The 21,593-nt window shown below is 38.3% G+C and overlaps 1 protein-coding gene across 1 annotated transcript in view; it reads left to right on the forward strand.

Annotated features, from left to right (window-relative positions):
* The first annotated feature begins 20,376 nt into the window (after positions 1 to 20,376).
* The window catches only part of SLC39A8 (solute carrier family 39 member 8), an 82,415-nt gene continuing 81,198 nt past the window's right edge, over positions 20,377 to 21,593 (forward strand). The window contains exons 1-2 of the mRNA XM_081304708.1: positions 20,377 to 20,638; positions 21,080 to 21,527. Coding sequence (XP_081160834.1) covers positions 21,309 to 21,527 — 219 coding nt within the window. The 5' untranslated portion in view covers positions 20,377 to 20,638; positions 21,080 to 21,308. The remainder of the gene's footprint in view (positions 20,639 to 21,079; positions 21,528 to 21,593) is intronic.

Below are 21,593 nucleotides of genomic sequence, written 5' to 3' on the forward strand. Positions count from 1 at the left end.
CTTAGATTGAAAACAACTCCAAGTTGGTGGCAGCAATGCCCTATTGGTAGGATCCCAGCTAAAACATAATTTCCTGGCAATCTTGTGAGAATCATTCACAGAAAACAGCTTGCCCTCCGTGTATTTCCTGTAAATGTCCTAGGAAACCAAGCTCTTGATTTTAGCAGAACTGAAGTTCCCATGAATCCACTCAAGTGCTGGCATTTGTTTGTATCTCTCAAAGTAGAAAGGTGAGGAGTGGTAGTGATAAAGAAAAAAAAAATGCTGTTTAGGTAGGTGATAGGTGGGAAGGGAAGATCGCCAGGAAATTAGTGAGAATTTCAGATTTAGTGAGAGTCAAGGTAGCAGGAAGACTCAAAAAAACTTCGACCAGCATGGTGGTGCATGCCTGTAATTCTAGCTACTAAAAAGGCTGAGGCAGGAGGATGACAAGTTTAAGATTAGCCTCAGCAGCTTAACAAGGCCCTACTCAACTTAGGGAGACCCTGTCTCACAATAACAAATAAAAAGGGTTGGGGATGTAACTTGGTGCTAAAACACCTCTGGATTCAGAAGGAGCCTTCAGATTTTAGAGTGAGGACCTGGGGTGGAAATAGGCAGAGGATAAAGGGCATTGTCAGAGTGAGAAGTCACCAAGTCACAGTCTTAAAACAGATTTTACTTCTCAGCTTTTTTGGTGCTAGTCCTGTTTACGCCCAATTGTTCCAGGGGTAAGGTCACAAATTAAAGCAATCTCGCTAAAAAGTCATTTAAAGTGTTCATTAATTTATGGAGTTGACTTAATTTTTCCCATTTGAAAATGTCTGTTTTGTATTATAAACTTGAAAGATTACATTCTAAGTAACAAATTTTTAAAAATCTGAGTAGGTGTGTATCCATGGTGATGGTGGTAATAGTAGCAAAGATTCATTTCCAAAGATGACATTTTTGTCCTAGATTTTTATAGAGTTTCTATTTATTAAAGTTTCTTCTGTTTTGCTTTAACTCTTTCTGTATGATCTGAAAACTTGCTTGCCAGTTTTTTTTATTGTTAAACATATTTAGTAGCATTATTTAATAATTTTTCTTTTACTCAGTAATTTATTATCATACCAATATTTATGGAATACTCATATGAAATATATATCTAAGATATATGAAGTACTATATATGTATATGTATAGATATGTATATGTGTATATAAATGTGTGCAATAATATATACTTATATCTATTTAAGATATATGAAGTTTTGTAAATATAATAGGAGGAAAAACCTTAATATTTATCAGGTGGATCACACACACATGCATAAAAACAAATAATTAAAATACCGCATAATATGTATTAAGAAGATATAAGAGAGGGCTGGGGATGTGGCTCAAGCGGTAGCGCGCTCGCCTGGCATGCGTGCGGCCCGGGTTCGATCCTCAGCACCACATACCAACAAAGATGTTGTGTCCGCCGAGAACTAAAAAATAAATATTAAAAATTCTCTCTCTCTCTCTCTCTCTCTCTCTCTCTCTCTCTCTCTCTCTCCCTCTCCTCTAAAAAAAAAAAAAAAAAAAAAGAAGATATAAGAGGAACAGCTAATCAAAAGTTAAGAGGCAGTGACATTTAAACTAGAAAGAGAGAGCAGAGGAGCATTTCAAGAAAAGGCAGCAACATGTGAAAAGGCCCTGGGTTGAGAGGCTGTATAGTGGGTCAGGGACCTGAAAGTAACTCAACATGACTAGTATAGCAAATAAGAGGTGGGAAAGATGAGCCATGAGACTCGGGTGGTAAGATTAGGTTTTAACTAGGAAAGATCTTGAAAATAATCCTAAGGCCATCACACAAAAGATAATGGGGAATAATTGAAGGTTTTTATGACTCAGTAAAATCAGACAGTCCATTTAGAAAGAACACATTGGTTTCTCTATGGAGAACAAATTGGTAAGGGGCAGTTCGAAAGGCAGGGAGATGGGCTTGAAGATAGTAGATGATCCAGGTAAGAGCTGACCGTGGCCAAGTCTGTGATGAAGACAGAACACTTGAAGAGACCAGACCAATTTGAAAGCCACAGTAGAACTTCCAGTATCTGATAATGGATGGCCAGTGAAAATAGAGAAGATAAAAGAACACCATTGACAGGATTTCTGTAGGTTCCTCTTGAAAGAGTGAGTCAGCCAAGAATTGGGCTGTAGAAGATGATCTCAGGAAGTAAGAGTGAGGTAATGGGGAGAGTGAGTCAGGGAAGTGAGAAAGTTCATAAAGGGAGTATTACAAAACATCTATTGCCGCAAAGTACTAGGGCAGGACCTTTTGGTGGGGGATTCCCTGAGAAGCCATGTTAAAAGCTCTTTAGAACTGTCAGACTGGGCCTTTATTCCCTGTTCTTGGCTCTCTTTGGTTTAGGATTCCCTCCAGGCACATAAGCTCCTTTAAACTGGGGAATGGCTAAGCAAGTTCTTGAAGAAACCTTGGAGAAACCCAGAGACAGAAAATTTGAGACCTTAAAGTGAAACGAGAGTCAAAGTGGGCACATGTAGGATCCACTAAAATGATCAGGTTTCTGGCTCGGGTCATAGGATGAGCCAGCGTATGTTGAAATCTTGGAATGTTTTTGAGGTATCCAGTTGGTGAGGTCCAGTACATAGTATAATCTGGCATTCAGAGCTGACATAACAGGAATGAGTTAAGGAGCTATGGCATAATCATAGGTAGTGTATTCGTTTGCTAGGACTGCTTTAACAGTATCACTGGCTGGGTGTCTTAAGCAACAGAAATTTCTTGTCTAACAGTTCTGGAGGCTATAAACAAGATTGATTTCTGCTCAGGTCTTTCTGCTTCTCCTGAGAGGGTCATTTTCTTGTGTCTTTGCATGGTCTTTCCTCTGAGTCTGTGTACCAATCTCCTCCTCTTATAAGGACACAAGTCATATTGTATTAGTGCCTACTCAAATGATCTAATTTTACCTTAATTACCTCTTAAAGGCTGTATCTCCAAATGCAATCACATTCTGTGACTCAGGGTAAGGACTTCAGCATATGAATTTGAGGGTCAGGGATATAACAGAGCCCAAATAGGTAATAATTGACATGAAGGAATTAGATCAGGTTGGTCAAGAAGCATGTGTACAATAGGGAAAAAGGATGAAAAACAGAGCTTGAAGGGACTCAAACCTTTAATAGTACTATTATTTAACTGATCAGAAATGTAAGAAAAAAAGTAGAACTAGGAAAATGTAGCTTTGTAAAGACAAGGTCAGGGCTGTTTCAAGAGGAATGGAGTTGGGGGTGGGGTGGGAAGTAGCTCAGGTAGAGCACTTGTCTTGCACCTGTGAGGCCCATAGTTCAATCCCCAGCAAGGACAGATGGTCAGCCAAGGTCAAATCTGCCAAGAGACCTAGTAGAGGAGACAACCAGGAGATTGATCTTTGAAAAGAAGGTAGACACTTTGGCTGAGAGGCAGAAACTAGGACAGTGGCTCCCGAGCAGTGTGGAGAGGTGTGTGGGTTGGGTGCTGTTGGGGAGAAGCCATTGATGGGAGAGAAAAAGGTTAAGGGTGCAGGAGGGAGAGGAGAACATTGCTGGAGGTTCAGGAAGAGGAAAGGTCTAGAGCTGAGATACAGAATTTGCCTCAGGTGTAGAGACACCTCATTTGTTTGGTTAGGTTGAAAGGAGGAAATGATGGGAAAACATGATTGGAATGTGAAGAAGGGCAATGGTGAGGGCCGAGTTTGGGGGCAGAGAGAAGTCATAGTGAATGAAGCTAAGGGTTGAAGTATAATTTCATTAAAAGAAAGCATGAAGAAATATATTTAAAATAATTTCTAGCTGGCCATGGTGGTGTATGCCTGTAATTCCAGCTGCTTGGGAGGCTGAGGTAAGAGGAACCCAAGAGTTTAGGACCAGTATGGGCAACAGAGTGAGAACCTATCTCAAAAATAAATGAATAATTTGTATGTTGTGAAATCCAATGTATCTTTGTCATTGACACTTTTTAAATCTGCTTTGTTTGTAAAGTTAAGATTTTTTTCAAAGATGAGTTAGTGGAAACAAAACAAAATGTAATTGTGTACTGAACCACAGTGCTGCTGTTATATTACTGCATTTCTAAAAATATAGAAAGCATATATTGTTCTTCTATGGAAGCCTTGCTAGAAAGTGGAACAAATCGTCTCTGATACCTGGAGTTAGCAAAGTTTCAGCGTCTATAATATGCTGTCTTATCTTGCTAGTAAGCTACCGTTTACTACTGATAAAGCAATGAGCAGGTGGAAAAGACAAGCTTATGTGCATACAGATGGTTCACTACTGTGAACTATCACATCATAGATTAATATGATTATAATACCATTCATATTATAGACATGCATTTTATGAATATGTTTAACAGTGCTCCTTAATATTCTCCTTTTACTCAGTTTATTGTATTCAATTTCTGCTGCCTTTCAGAGCACAAACTGAGCAAACATCTTCAATTATTGCATTTATTTATGTAACATCTTTAATTTCCCATTTTGTATTTTAAAATCACATTAATATCCAGGAAGATGCTTTTTCTCATTTAATATAATAATCTTAAGATACTTATAGAGGATTTTAGTGGAAATTAAGTTGATAGAATAGTCAAAAGCTTTTATCTCACTTTGCATTTATTCACTTAGATGCGACAACTGTAAGACAGATGTTAAATACCTCCTTTCCCCAATATATAGGATGAATATGAAGATAAATATCTGCTAGTAGCTATGGAAGGTATAACATAACAAAATTTAAAGACATCATGGTTTACTTAGGATAAAATATTAGAGATAATGTATGATTACCAAGCATGAAAATATTAGCAGCTTTTAAATTCCTGAAAAATTATACCAAAATCCTTGAAAGACTTTCGACACACATAAACAAAGAATGCTTAAATACAAATGGAAATTTTATGTACTACTAACAGTTAAAAATCTAAAACCAAATGCATTTCATCCATTTTCAGTGAGGCCCTATGAATGCTAGGCCTGCAGTTTGATGGAAAAATCACCATTTTCCTCTTTTTTTTTTTTTGGAACTTAGCTTCTAGCAAGGAAGAAAGGCAAAAACTACATTAAAAATACACATATAATATTAAATTATTATTTTTTAGTTGTAGATGGACACAATACCTTTATGAGTTTTTATTTTTATGTGGTGTTGGGGATCAAGCCCAGTGCCTCATGCATGCTAGGCAAGTGCTCTACCACTGAGCCACAGCCTCAACCCAAATATATAATATTTTTTTTATGGAGAAAAATAAAATACAGTTAATTACTTTGACAAAAATAGCTTCTTCTGAGGAGAGTTGGGTGGGGACCTTGATTAAAGTGAGAAGCATTAGAGAAGGGGAAGGGAAAATGATGAGAGCAATTGTAAACAACTTTTTCAAGAAATCTGTTCTCAAGACTGGGCATGGGGGTGCTCTCCTGTGATCCCAGCCTCCTCAGGAGGCTGAAGCAGGAGGATCATAAGTTTGAGGCCAGCCCAGGGCAAGACTCTGTCTCAAAATAAAAGTTGAAAGGCTAGGGTTGTCCCTCAGTGTGTGGAGTCCCTGAGTTTGATTCCCAGTACTGGAGAAAAAGAAATGACTCTTAAGTGGAAGCAAAGGAAAAGGAAGCAAAGAAACAGGGTATTAGCTTAAGAGAGATGTTAGGTTAAGGGGACTTTCAAGAGATAAGAGGTAATGTATCTTCTATTAATGGAAATCATCTTGTGTGGAGTGGAAAACTGAAGGTCTATTGGTTTCCTAGGGTTGGTATAACAAAGTCCCATAACCTGGGTAGATGAGGATACAGAAAATTTCTGTCTAACCCACAGTTTTGGAGGCTAGAAGCCTGGAATCAAGCTCTGGGAAGATCACACTTCCTCTGAACTCTGGCTTGTCTCTTCTTAGCTTCTAGTGATTTGCTGGCATTTTTTTGGCATTCCTTAGTGTGAAGCTGCATTATTCCAATTTCTGTATTTATTGTCATATGGTTCTCCCTGTGTGTCTTTGTATGTCTCCACCTGGCTCTCTTTTTATGATACCAGTCACACTGGATCAAGGTCCACCCTACTCTAGTATGACTTCATCTTAACTAATTCCATCTACAATGATCCTATTTTCAAACCAGGTCCCATTCTGAGTTACTATATGTTAGAACTTCAACATATCTTCTCGGGGGACACAATTTAACCCATAAAAAATACAGTGGTATCTTGATATGGATAAAGAATGAAAGGAACTTCTAGGAGGTAAGAAATAATATTTTCTGCTCTTGGGAATAATCCTGTACATAGGTGAGAACTGATGATACAGTAAAAGAGAAAAGAGATCACTGTAGGAAAAAGAACTTGAGTAGGCAAGAGAAGGGGTTTGTTGTACCAGTGGAGGGCTGGCCTTATAAAAAAATACTTAGAAAATCCATTTTCTGTAATAATAGAGAAATCAGAATTTAAGATTTCAGATAAAGGTGGGCTGTATATTTAATGACAAAAAGAGAAATTTCTTTTCCGAGTATTTACATAGTCATGTGCTGCAAAACTACATTTCAGTCAATGATGGGCTGCTTGTACAAAAGTGGTACCAGAAGAGTATATCACCTAACGACATGGAAGGAGTTTTAGTTTGTGCAAGTACATTCTGTGATGCTCACACAGTGACAAATCACCGATGTGCCAATAAGGAACTATTTTCTCAGTGAATAATAAACAAAAGTTTCTCATTTGAAAAACTCAGATCAATGTCATAATCATCATTACTACCATTTTAGGGAATCATGGTATGTTTTGAGAAAAAAAAGAACTATCTGAGATTACAGCACAACACTTAAGACACACACACACACACACACACACACACACTTTTGTACATTTTACATTTACTGTCTACTATGTTACTATGTGCCTTTATGCTAGACATTATATATGTATTATCTATTTTAAGCCTCACAGTGTTTGACAATGGTATTTCCTGGCAAAGAACTTCTTTGTTTATACAGGTAAAATACATAAGAATTTTATATGTTCACACAGTAGTCCAGAGACCGAGGAACATACAGTCCTTTGAAGGTGTTTATGTAGCCAGTTCAAAGTTGAGAAGAATAGAGTTTCAGTTCTTCAGGGGGCTGGCTGGGGCTGTTGTTCATCAGCAGGACAAGACTTTGTATGTATGAGGAGGCCCTGGGTTCTATCTCCAGTGCTGAAAAAAAAAATTAAAATATTTGAGATATGGATTACAGATCAATAAAAAGACAAAAAGCACAATTAGTTTAAATGTTCTTAAATAATCAAAGGTAAAAATACACTGTGAAAAAGCACACTAAGGTTCATCATAACAAACTTCATGGGCTGATCAAACACTGCAACCTCTTTGTACTTTAACCTGGGCTTCTTGGCCAGAAGCCCAGTTAGCAGGCATTTTTTTAAATGTTTATTTGCTTCTCAAATGTAGATCAATTTGTTACTATCTCTCTCAATATTTATATCAAAGAAAGACTACAAATTTGAAATATGCATTGCTTATGATTTTTACTTTTGGCCTTGAAGTGACTCAATATTTTTTAAAAAACATGCTTTTCCCTATATTAGGTCTATCTTAGATTTAAGTTCACTCCTAATATTTAAAAATACAGACTATATACAAAGTGTGTTCTTGTCTGGTTAAGGGAATAATTCAATTTTCCACATATTCACATACTAGAATTAAAATGCCAGATAATAATTCAAGCAAAGGTTATTTGAGGAAAATAACATCTGTTAGCCAATTATGGCATTTAGCCAGCTATGCATTAATTTGGATGATATAGTGATAACACTGTTCACCATAGGATTTGACTAGAGCTGCCCCATAGAGCAAATTGCCCTAGGGTGATTATGTCATCATACTGTGGGTTAAAGAGAATAATTATAGATATTATTTTTGTTGACGGCATTGGTTTTACAGTTATAAATATCGAATTATTAAATGTCAGCAGAGACATAGGTGAGTAAAAAAAATAACAGTGATATACATGTTCTCTAATCATCCTAAAATCCATATCTAGTCTGCTGTGACACCCAACCCCATCCTTTGGTTCTATACCTACTTCAGGGGCCAGGTGCAGTGTATACAGATTATGACACTAAAAGGCTACAAAGAGGCTATAAAGCCTCTTCCTTTTCTAATTCCACTTATTTTTTAGATCTTAGTCTCCAGCCTTGGCTAAGATGGAGACCTTATATACCTCTCTCAAGATAAAAAGAGCAGAAATGATTCGAAATCTCATCAGCTTCTGATTTCTGTGCTGAACTCTCTGGATGACAATATTTTTTTTCCTAGCTCCAACTTTGTTCCAAGATTTTTCTGAGTCTTTCTTAAAAAATTCAAATCCTAGAATCACAAAATCATTAAGGAACCAAAAAGGTAACAATTTTACATCCTAAAAATTGAAAAAAATTGAATATGATGTTGGCAAAAGCATGTTTTGTACTGACTTACAGTGGATTAAATAGGAAGAAACATCTTGGAGATATTTTTATTTTAGATACTTGAGATTAAATATTTTGGATGATTTTATTTTAGATTAAATATTTAGATTATTCTTAGCTATTTTAGTACTTAGTGATATTTTAGATTACAACTCTAAATTATTTACTATTCTTATATAATAACTTAGATAAAACTTCTACAAAGTGGAGCTGCCTAAAGCATACTGAGTTACTTAATGTATTTTACTGGTTTGGATTTTAAAGTTTTAGTTTAATTTTCCCTTTACATGTGGGAGGGTGCAATTGCAGTTGGAATGTTTTATGGAGCATAAGAATTCTGGCCTAACGGGATTTCCCCCCCTTCGTATAGGGTTTACAGATTCAGATTTTATTCTTACAGTGCTAAGGTGAGTTCAAATTATATAACAAAACCTCAAGTTAATTTGAAAATAAAAGTTTGAAGTTACAATTTAGATTTAAATTTTCATTTTTAATTAAAAAAACAATTGGGATGTGTCAAAGGAAATAAAAACTTAATAAAGTAAAAGAAACACATTACAAAATACACATCACCTTCCTTATTTCTTCCTTCCTCCTCCCCAGAAACTCACAAATGACAGAAAACTGAAAAAGAGTTAACTTCAAATTACTAACTCCACGATAATAATTCATCTTTCTTTCAGGTGAGAGGACTCTAAGGCACAGGCAGATGAAACGTTGGAACAAAGCATCTACTTGTTACTACATGTCATTAACCTTAAAAAGAATTATGGTGCTTTTGTCTGATTAAATATTTGGACTTCTTTTGACATGAACAAATTTTTCTTATCTAATTTAGTTCCCAAATGAAGTGAAAAGTATATATTTTACTTTGAGAAAGAGAATAAACATGATTTGGATACTTAAATTAAGAAATGGACTGTAAGGTCCCTAGAAGACGCACAAAGATGTCAGTGGTCCACAGACTTTAAGAAATATGCATGCAGAATTGGAGATGTGGCCCAGTGGGAGGGTGCTTGCCTGGCATGTGAGGCCCTGGGTTAGACCCCCATCATGGGAGTGGGATACTATGCAGCAGAGCAGGTGTTCTAGAGATGGTTCCTGGAACACAAAAACAAATGGGTATTAGTGAACCCTCATGTCTCCAAGGCATTAGACTTTATGTCCAAGTAATATTTCTTCAGTCATAAATACAAATTGAACACTTCCTTATAGTTCATAGCTTTTAGGATATAAAAGTTATTTTTGACTCTAAGTTTCCTATGTATACCAACCATTATCTTTCTCTTTAATATATATCCTGATTTTACTTTATTTTTGTGTAAATCATATTATATTCCAGTACATTTATCTGCATTAAGACTTTCATATAATATTGGGTCATATTTAATTGTAAAATATCAGGTACCATATTTTGTTTTTTTTTATTTGTATGTGTCAAAATCAATTTTGTTTCTCGTGAAGCATACCAAACAGAGCCATCAGAACAAGAAATAAAAATAGAAACTATTAAAGTTTCTATGTTAAAATTACAAAATCAACAAAGCGTTAAAGAGCAGAAATTTCTGAAGTAAGTTTTCTGGATCTGAAAAGAAAGTAATTTTCCAGTCTAGAGAAGAATCTAGCTTGTTTGATGTTGTTATGTATGTACAGATAGACCAGTAGTATCTAGTCCTGCAAATTGTGCTCAAATTGACTTCTTGGTCTGGTTTAGCCAGTTTGAGATTTTAGTTTTCTTTAGCTTTGTATGTGATAAGATGCTTTGTTCTATTGTTAGCTTTCATAACAAATTCCTGAGATACACAGAATAGCTAAGGCAGACAAACTACAAAGGCCACATGATTGTCCACATAGTATCAGCTAGAATGAGAAGTCAAGTCTTCCAATTCTAATTTCATAGTTTTCTCCCCTCTACAATGTAGGAGACCTTGAGTTACAGTGGTTTGTAATGTGTTCATTAGAGAACAGACAGCTCTTTCAAACAGAGTTTTATTACTTTGCCATCAGTTGTAGATGAAAATAATAAATACTATCATTTTATAAAGTTTTTCTGCAGCCAAAATGTGGTATGAGCCAGGTATAGTGGAGCTTGTCTGTAATTCCAGTGAGTGAGGAGTCTGAGGCAGGAGGACGGCAAGTTCACCACCAGCCTCTGCAACTTGGTGAGACCCTGTCTTAAAATAAAATAAAGGGCTGAGGGTGTGGCTTAGTGGTAGTGGGCTCAATCCCTAGTACCAAACAACAACAACAACAACAACAACAACAACAACAACAAATACAACAACAACACAACAATGAAAACCCAAAAAAGTGCTTGTGAATAAGTCTCTGGAAAAGACTAGAAATGATTATGCTGGTCAAGAAGAAACTTCTTCTTAGGGGTGCTTCAGAGAGAATATTTGGTCTCTGCCTTTTCTAAAGAGTCTCACTTAAGTTAAGAGTACTTTGCAAATTAGATAAGTTGGCACCATTGGGGGAAAACATGAAAAATGCCTAGGTCACTTTTCAATTATCACTTTTAATTATTAATCTTTTATATTTTAGCGTGAAGAGATACTGGGTTTGGAAGACTTGTTGGGAGAGAGGGCAAGAAAAGAGAAGAGGGTGTAGGCCAAAGGTACTAAGGGGCTGAGAACCCATGGGGAAAAAGAGATCTTGATTCTGCTGACATAAAATGATAACTCTGATTTAATGACAATAAAAAACTATTCGAGCCAATATGAGTGACCACAGGAACATGGATTCAATCAATAATGTGTTCCCAGGCTATGGGCTCTCATATTTGCCTCAAAATAAACAATTTTCCTGTTTTCTTTAATGTAGAATCGTTATTTTATGTCACAAATTTTAGTATTTAATATGGGCTCCAGAATTGATTTGGTTTCTCTGGAGGAGTTGCCTGGCTGGTACCAGGTACTGGCCTGGGCCCTTTATGCCCAGACCTTGGCTTCTCCTCCGGTGGACACTGGCAAGTTGTTCCTGGGATCTGGGCCTCCCTTTGCTTTGGTTGACAATAATTTTAGTTATTAAATATTGGTATTTGCCTATCCTATTGTTTCAGATCATTTGCCAGATTTTTTTTTGCTAGAATTGCTCTTTTACTCCCATTATTCCTCCATTCTATAAATTTGCCTTTTGCTTTTTTTGTGTTTCTCCTCTTTATCACAACCTTTAGTTTAGAAATTCCATGAGTACCTGATCCTAAAGGCATTTAAGATAATGAGATATTCCTTCCTTCCAGCCTAAAAGGGTACAATTAGGTAACTAATTATCTCCTGAAGGTATCAGAGGAAATTCCCAAGAATGTGCAAGACCTCACAGGGAAAGTCCCAAAATAGCTTCCCTCATTCCTGGGTCAGAAGGAGCTTCTTTAGCTCATCCAGGAGCTCACACAAAAGAGCCTATATCATCCAGTATCTGGAGCCCCTCACCTTCCATAAAGGGTGCAGGATAAACCCAACATACAACAGGAGGAACAGACCTCAGACTGAGACAGGGAAAGATACACAGAAACCAACCCAAAACACAAATCCCATCAGCTATCACGGAAAATTGCAACTTGGGAGACCAGAGACACCTTTGCTAAAATGGGGAGCAGAAATTCAAGGAAGGAAGAGGAGTTTGGGGAGAGACTACTATTTGGTACTCCAGTGGGTTTTAGATTTTGTAGTTATGTCACCTCGGTTTGCAAATATTTGGAAAAGTGGGGGACTCTAACTAAGGAAGACTGGGCTTTACATTTTCCTCTCTGAGGAACATCTGGTATTCCTAAACTGGTTTTCTTGCATGCTGAATTAGAATCCTCAGGCAATACACCATGACAGGAAAAAAAAAGAGTCTAGTCTGCTTGGGCTTTCAATGTGAGTGTCCTGAGGGCTGTTCTAGCTGTAGCATAAATAAAATAAATACATACTATGACCAGCATGTTTAAATTTTTAAGGTAAGGCAAATGTTATTTCATTTCCTACATGCAGCTTGTTGGGTTGCATTCTCTTTCAGCTAGGAAGCCAGGAGGAGGAAAAGATGATTTTTTTTTTGTGATACTGCCTGGCCCCAGAATTCTTTGGAATCAAGAAAAAATATGGCGTTTATAATATTCGAATGGGAAGTAGATGAGTAATACTTTCAAAACAACATCGATTAGAGTTCTGTTTCCCTTTGTGACTGCAAACTAAGGCCTCTGATTTGGTGATGCCCACAAAAATTTGTGAAATCTTGATTTGTCACAAGCCTGGCTTTTGGTCTCTACTCCTATTATTAATAATATTTGGTACATGGGAAAGGATGATTTGGTTGGGAAGGAATTTAAAGTGATACTGTGTTGTCTGACTTCTATAATGTCTCTAACCATTTACTTTCCCAAAGTAGAATCTGTTGTATCACAGCAATAGGACAAATCTAATTATTAGCAATGAATAAGAGTTGAAGACCAAGATTTTTTAGAATTAGGACTAGCCTCTCCATACAAGGTTATAGCCATGGAATCAAACTGGCCGGAAGAAACATTAGAATTGGAAGATAACAAACAATTTAAACTAATCCCAACATCAAATTTCGTAAATCACAGATAAGACTGCAGATACAGGGGAAAACATAATGGCAGTCTGATCAAAGAGTATAATGATATATGCAGAGGACGTTTTAATTGGTTGGGATGCCTAGTTCCCTCATCAGCTACTTTCTCTACTTTAGACCATACTAGGTTCTTGGTTATTATAACTTTAGGTATAATACTCCTCCTACACATTACATATTACATATGTCAGGTACAAAGAACAGCAAAAGGAAAACCCAGACCTGATAAGGATAGCTAATAACATTAATTTAACTCAGGATTTTTTTTTTTTTTTTTTTTTTTTTGGTAGTACTGGTGGTTGAGTCCAGGGCACTCTACTATGGAGCCATATTCCCCAGCCCTTCTATTTTATTTTGAGATAATAAATTGATAAATTGCCCAGGCAAGTCTTGAACTTACCATCCTGGACTTATAGGTGTGCACCACTGCGCTCAGCCCAGATACTCAACAGATTCTAGTAACGAACCTTGTAAGGAACCTTCCTAGCTCAGTGGGACATGAGACATTTGGCCTCTGCATGCATAGAGCACAGTGCTTGGCCAACAGGGGGAACTGTAGAGCCAAAGCTCGCTGAAGAAGTTACATCTGTATTAAAGATCCTGCAAACTATTTGAACTTGGCCAAGCAAGAACATTGTGATTGTGGAGAAATGGAATATTTCAGATCAAGGGCCAAAATTATCTTGGGCTTTCTTGGTCCCTTTAATAGCCATTTACTTTTAATCTCTGTATTTGACCTTATAGCCTCGGGACATGAGGTAAAACTCCAAATGTATGGCAAGCTTAGCCACATTCTAACATCTACCAACACTAAAGCTAAGAATGCTGTAACAATTGAAGCTTACAGAAAAGATTTCACCTTTTTTTTTTTTTTTGCCCTCCTACCTAATGCTCCTACCTATGTAAATGTATTGATTTATGACCTTTGTTCTATGGCTATAAAAGATCATGTAACCTCCTCCATGACAAAACACACCATTTAAGATAATTTGAATCTGTGTGTTCCTGTGCTATAGTCATTCATATTTGGCTCATAATAAACTATTTTAAAATTTCCTTTAAAATAGAGTTGTTTTATGTTGAAATTTCATTTCATAAATGTCTAATGCTAGACTTTGTATTAAGTTGTGTCTTGAAAACAAAAATTTTTAACTATTCTCACCTGTTTACATTTTTCAGTAGCTCAATTTCAATCAAGCTTTGGGACTGTGATCCTGGAAGATTGAGATGTGGGAAGTACTTCTTCTATGCAGAATTATTTATACCAATTATTCAGTTTACCTCATTCTTCATCAAAGACCTATAGCTATTCAGGGTTCATAAAGGGAAAGAGTTGGATGCCTTTTAGGTCTTAAAAAAAGCTAATCTATGCTATTTTTGTTGGCTTTTTGTGATAAAGAAGCAGGCCAGCCACATAACATGAGGGTTTCTATCTACTGCTCAGGAGTTTCCTCAATGTGCACATAGAGCCACATAAACACATTCACTGATTGATTCTTATTTTCCTGTCTCCATTTAGAGACAACTCAAACTTAAAACCACCATCTATAACTTTTTATTCCTTTAATTATAAGAGTAAGACATGTATATTAATTTTTTATGGTGCTTGGAATAGAACTCAACAAAATTTCTACAAATTCCAAGAATATCTTAAACAATTTACAGAATTATAAAATAGCACAGAAACCACAGTGAAGTAATATTGGGCAAGCTGAGCTGAATGGGAGACAAAGCACTAAAGCTATTGGTTCATTAGCAAAGGATTAAAGAAAACAGGATAAATAAGAGCTAGGGAAACAGAGGTTAGTATAATTTGAAGTTTCATTTACTCAATAAAATTAAATTGGGGGGGGTGGGTCTGTGGCTCAGTGGCTCAGCGGTAGAGCACTCGCCTAGCATGTGCGAGGCACTGGGTTCGATCCTCAGCATCACATAAAAATAAATAAATAAAATAAAGATAAAAAAAGTAACAACAGTCTTTAAAAAAATAAATTGGGGGCCAGGTATAGTGGTGCAAGCCTGTAATCCCAGCTACTTGGGAGGATGAGGCAGGGAGATCACAAATACAAGGCCAGCCTGGAAAACTTAGTTTGACCCTATCACACACACAAAAAAGTGTGGGGTGGGCTGTGGGGCTGTGGATGTAGCTCAGTGATAGAACACCCATAGGTTACTTGGTGTCACACATGCACACACACACACACACACAAATCAAATTGACTCACAATTGTATCACAACTATATATACAGGTTGAGCTTACCTAATCCAATAAACTGAGATGCAAAATGCTCCAAATCTAATATTTTTTGAGGACCAGCATGGCACCACAAGTGGAAAATTCCATACCATGAAACTTTGTTTCGATAACAAAGATATTATGAATATTGTAAAAATTACCTATGACTATGTGTTTAACTGTATATGAAATATAAATGAATTTGCTGTTCAGACTTGGGTCCTGTCCCAATGATACCTTATTATGCACATGTAGATATTCCAAAATCTGAAAAAAAATCTGAAATCTGAAACACTTCCGATCCTGAGCATTTCAGAAAAGGGATACCCAACCTGTATTATCCGTCAGAAGTGGACTGGTGTTTATTTTGTGGTGGCAAATGGAAAAGACAGGGTAGGTGTTGTGTTCCAGCCTAAATGTGTTCCTTTACTGTGTCACTTAACTCTTTTGAGCTTTCTTTTCCTTACCCAAGGAACTACCAGATTAGGCTTGATGTTATCTATGATTCTTAACTATTTCTGATTAATGCTTTAATTTCCTAGGAAAAAACCCTCAAGAGTCTTGGTAGGCATAAAGCAGTCTTTGTTCTAAGATATTCTTGATGGTTCTTGCCCTTTCTCATTAGCAGTTTGCTAGGCCTATTACCCAGGTCGTGTTACCTGCCATTATAGCTCATGAGAATGCCTGCATCTGTACTACAGTTGGTAAGGGTTTTTTGCATATCTTATCACACCTGGTTTTCATAGTTATTCAGAGATGTGAACTGAGCAGATATTATTTTAATCCCCATTTTATAGATTAAGAAATTCAGAGAGGCATTGCAGAAATCCAATTCTTACTTACATTGTTTCTGGCATTGATGGTGAAATAGATATATATGATCTAGCTGGACTCATTATCTTGCTCTTATTTGAGAATTTTAGATGTGGTATATTTATAATTAAAGAATGCATATTATTTGGTACAGATAATACAGGGAAAGGGAAGTTTAAAACTCACTGAAGGTATTTTTATTTTTTGGTGCATCCCTAGATATCTTTCCTGATTCTGTCAGAACTTTCCTTAATGCTCCAGTTTCTGTAGAATCAAGAAATTTCTTGCAGTTCTTTCTTTTTTAGGTTCTTAGCTCGCTCAGGGCTTTTTATTTTCCATTTCTTTATCTTGGAATATGCATCTACTTCTTGTCTTTCTGTCAAACTTTTACCTACCCTTTAAGCTCAAGGGTTACCTGCTCTGTGAATTATTTGCTCACTATCATCTGCAGACATAGTTGCCCCTATCTCTCTGTGCTGCAACCTTATGTATTTTCCATGCTGGGGATTGAACCCAGGGCCTCGCATGTTAATCTCCACTATAACCTTTAAAATCTCCATTAGAACTCCATTAAATCTCATTTCTCTCTAATCTGTAACCCACGCTTCTTCAAAATAAAATAAGGTGTGTCTTTTCACTCTTGTATTTCCAGGAAGCATGGATCATGATGCAAATTATAAAAATATTTTTATCTGTGCTGCAACCTTATGTATTTTCCATGCTGGGGATTGAACCCAGGGCCTCGTGCTGCAACCTTATGTATTTTCCATGCTGGGGATTGAACCCAGGGCCTCGCATGTTAATCTCCACTATAACCTTTAAAATCTCCATTAGAACTCCATTAAATCTCATTTCTCTCTAATCTGTAACCCACGCTTCTTCAAAATAAAATAAGGTGTGTCTTTTCACTCTTGTATTTCCAGGAAGCATGGATCATGATGCAAATTATAAAAATATTTTATGAATGAGGTAATTAATTTCACTGAAATTCATGTTTTAGCAAAATTTTAGTTTTACTTTCAGTGTCATTTGTTGCAAGAACTTCTCACTTTTCTCATTTCCTACATTCTTTTTGATCAGGTCCATTTCCTTTCTTTCAAGTACAACAAGATATTCCAGGTTCATTTGTTCTTTGCCTGCCTGTTCCAGGAATCAGCCTTTTTTCTAAGGAGACTTGATTCTGTTTAGAGGAGAACAGTATTTAGAAGCCAAGCTCAGTGCCCTAGTTACGTTCATTGCTATTACTGTGCTGTTTCCAGGCCTTGTCCGTGGACAAGGCTAGGAATTCTTATTATGTATGTTTCTGTTTCTATACTAGAAACCATTAATTGACACTGATATCGCCAATTTCAACCTGATTATAAGATTCATTCTTTCTCTCCATATTTATAATTCTCTTCTCTGATAGTGAGAAATTCTGCTTCTATAACCTATAATATGCTTACTTACTTAACCGATTCCCTTGTGTATAATTTATCTCTTTCTCCTGCCATTTTCTTCCTCCACCTGATTCCTTCCTTATCCTCCCTAGGTTCTTGATACTATTACTGCTATTACTGTGATGCCCCAGCCATGCTGCCCTTCCTAACTGTTCCAACTGATATCTCATGCCATTGCTCTTCAGAGTCATCCTGCTCTCCCTGTTCCAACACTGACACTCTGTGCATGGCCACCATCAAGCCACCTTCATTACCTACTCAGGCTCTGAGTTTCTATGATGGTTGCCTTTCTATCTGTACTACTGAGCTATGGATGCCTTCCATTCTATTTAGGTTCTGGTAGACCATACCAGGCCACTGCTCTGTTGCACAGCCTCCTCTTCCAGATGGGGCTGGATGAACCATGCTGAAAAGCTCATCACACTTGAGCTGCAGTAGACTGTGCTGGGATACATGCACATGTCCTTACCCCATTAGGGATACTTCTCTGATTTGCCATGTCCCTTTCCCAATCTGGATATCTTTATGATACTGTCTGGGCTCTAGCTGCCCACTGTAAGTTTCCTTCTTATTGATACCTTCTTCTCTTATTCAAGCTCCAACACCCCTCTTTTGGCCACTGTGTGTTCCCTCCATGCAGATAGTATTGTGTTATGTACCACCTAATGGCTCTAGAACTACAAGGCAAAGAAAGAGAAGGGAAAGCAGAGAAAGTATGGGCTTTCTTTTAGATTTTCTTATTAGTCCTTCCGCAAGGAAATGCAAACGTGAAAAAGCTTAAAAGAAGTAAATTTGCTCTATATTTACCATAGTAACAAAAGATTTGGACTGAGAAACATTTGAAGCTCTTACAAGAAAGTATGATGTGAAGTTAACTACCCTTTCAACTGGAGAATTAAATTTTTATTTCTCTTCTAAGTGTTTCATATTTTGTTCTGTTAGGTGATTTCTAAATTAGACATTTAGAAATAAAAAAGGCTGGAAAGGATTCTTGACATCCCTAACCCAATTATCTTGTTTTATAGATGAGAGGATTGAAATCCTGGTTGGGTTAAATGGCTTTCCCAGGTTTCCCAGGTGGCCAAGTCAGAAATAAAAAAGACATCTTTCAAAACCCTGGCCAATGTTCTTGGCTTGCTACTCTCATTATTATCATTCAGAACTATTTGGCCTTTGAGGCGAATTTACAAGAAAAATATGTTTTATGGATCATACTTTGTATTTTAAATTAGAAGTCTTTTTGTTTGGTAATGATATGAATGATAAAATGCCATTTTGGGGCCTCAAAACATTAACTGGGCAGTAGTTTGTGTTATAATTTAATAGGGTGAAAGATATAGAAATTAGCCTTAGTTAGTAGCTTGTAATTTTCTAAATGCTTTCTCTCTCTTTTTCCAAATGCTTTCTCTTAATTGCATGTTTACATTATGTTAACTGTACTTGGTAAAATTGCCAGTCATTTTAATGGTTATTTATTTTGCTGTTTATTGTCTTGTAAGTTTGATGGGTTAGCAAAATGCCTACATGTAGATATGAATGACTGATAAATAAATTCTAATTTTTAGAAATCCACATTGTGAAATTTGTATTATTGAAAGCCCAGTACATCTATTGAAAAATCCATCACCAACAGGTAACTTTGTTATCAACAAAGTTAGTTGTGGAGAAGCAGGAAATGAACAACTTGCTAGGTATGGATGAGCTGTTTAAAACATTGATTTACAAAAGTCATCTTAGGTCATGAAGGTGAAAAGGAAAAACAGGCAACTAATTCTGTTTTAAAATCCACTTAAAGCCTTAAAGATTTAAGAGCTCAACTCTGAGGTCAACTCATTCTGGCCTGTAAGTGAGATATTTGCCCTTTGAGCTTCAGTATAATTCTGTAAATTAATGTGAACAAATGTACAGCTTTTACAACTAAAGGAACATAGCCTCAAGATCATTTAGTTCATCTTCTTTCAAGGAAGGAATCTTTGTGCCCATTCTTATAAGTGGTCACTCAGGATCTGCTGATTTGAATCACTTTCAGTCATGCACGAATCACCATCTCTGCATTAAGGCTGTGACATGCTTTTGCAGAAACATTCCACTTGGTAACCGTGCCTTCTTGCTGCCTCTTTTTGCCCTCTGGAGTTGGTCAAAATAACTCAAACCCTTCCATATGACAGTCCGTCAGTTGGGTCCACCAAGATCCCCATCCTCCTGGGATATTCATTCTCTCCCTGGTCTCTTCCTTCCATGGATATGAATGCCTTATAAGAGACCCTTTTTCCTTCCCCTTTCTTTGTCCTTGTCTGGATTTACCGACTTTATTTAAAATGTACTGTTTTAGAATACTATGCACAGCCCCGATGAAAGGCAAGAAGAGCACATCGAATTCCTTTTTTGTCATCTAAGAGGGAAGCATGGTCTCACTTTATTTCCGGACCGTTGTATCCACCAGACACAACCTTTGTCCTCAAACACCACATACACTTTACACAAACTTGTTGACCTCACACCCAACCTCAGCTTTTCTTGAACCTCATCTGAACAAATAAACATTCCTTCTGATCGGCGGATATCCCTCGCGGCGTCAGGAAGGGCTGGCTTGGGCAGTGCTGGCTCAGCTAGCCCGCCTGGGTTCTACAGTTTGGGTTTCCTCTTTGTCCTCTGATTTTAAGAAGTGAGACAAAAAAGCAATTCCTGTTAATCTCTTAGACAATGTAAGGGGCCCTAGACTCCATTCCAGGAAGTTGTTTTCATCAAGGTAACAAAGAGGTGGACCACTGAGAACAGAAAGAGGGCTAGGGATCCCGTTTGTAGATGGCATCCAGGTAATCCTCAGAGGCCAGGGTAGTGAGAGGGCACCGCTGAGCTGGAATGAAGCGCTTGGAGAAAGAGCAGCTCTGCGCCCCGGCGTGGACACGCCCGGGAGTTCAGCCTGGGGGAGTGTGTCACCACGTGCTACAGAGGCGGGGACTAGACTCTCCACTTATCTGTAAAGGGCGTAGGGCCCAATCCCAGAGTTTCCCAGCGGACAGGAGATAAAGGAAAAAGGGAAGAGAGAAAGAGACAGAAAGAGAGAGGAGAGACTCAGACACCGATCTAGTCACAGAAAGAGAAAGACGCAGAGAAAGAGACAGATAGGAGAGGTGAGAGGCTAGCGAGTCCTTCCTTTTAACTTGCCAAGTCCAGAGGTTCCAGGAGGGAGGATTCTGTGTAGACGCTCAAACCCCGGGACTCCGAAGGGTCCGTTTTCTGCAGCTCCCTGGGGACTGACTACACATTTCAACCTTTCTAAGTTAGCCGCGGAGGGAATAAAGCATAAAGACAGGAAGAGGAGATGGGGTTGTACAGTCAGTGTGGTTTGACTTCTTCCTAGGAGTGGCGCGGTTTGGGGCTTTATATCCGGGAGGAGCATGTGTCACCAAACTGTGCGCAAATCCTGGGGCCTCTGCAAACCCGGCTCCCGGGCAGTTGGCCTCAAGCCCAGCCGGGCCGTTCGAGGCTCTGGCCACACAGAGCTCCTGGGGCTGGCCGGCCGGTGGCTCGGTGGCCTTTATCTCTGTCCTCCTTTGTCCCTTTTATCTCAGGCTTTCCAGGAGGCCCGAGGGGCCCCACTCTGTCTATCGCTTCCCCCCCGGGCAGAGCTGCCACTTCAATGTCCCGAAGGTCGTGGGCTGCTACTCTTTCAAAGGCGGCGGTGGAGCAGGAGCGCTGCGCGCCACGCTAACCCGGACGGGCGGAGACGCCTGATCGGCTCACGGCCACTCTTGGCGACACCAGTGCACCCGCGCGTCTCGAAAGGCAGCTTGGGCCAGGATGGCTCCAGGCAGGGCAGTGGCCGGGCTTCTGCTGCTGGCGGCCACCGGCTTCGGAGGGGCAGCGGAAGGGCCCGGGCTCGCCTTCAGCGAGGATGTGCTGAGCTTGTTCGGCGCCAATCGGAGTTTGTCGGCGGCGAAGCTCGAGCTCTTGCTGGAGCAGCTGGGAGCTGCCCCAGTCAAGGGCGTCCTGGATTTGGGCCAGCTGCACTTCAACCAGGTAGGATCGCGGGCCCAGAGCGGCCCTAAAGCCCCGTGGGTGTCCGTAGATTTCCATTTGTATAGG

Source organism: Spermophilus citellus (genome assembly GCF_964194105.1).
Source record: "Spermophilus citellus genome assembly, chromosome: 8".
In the NCBI taxonomy this organism is placed as follows: domain Eukaryota; kingdom Metazoa; phylum Chordata; class Mammalia; order Rodentia; family Sciuridae; genus Spermophilus; species Spermophilus citellus.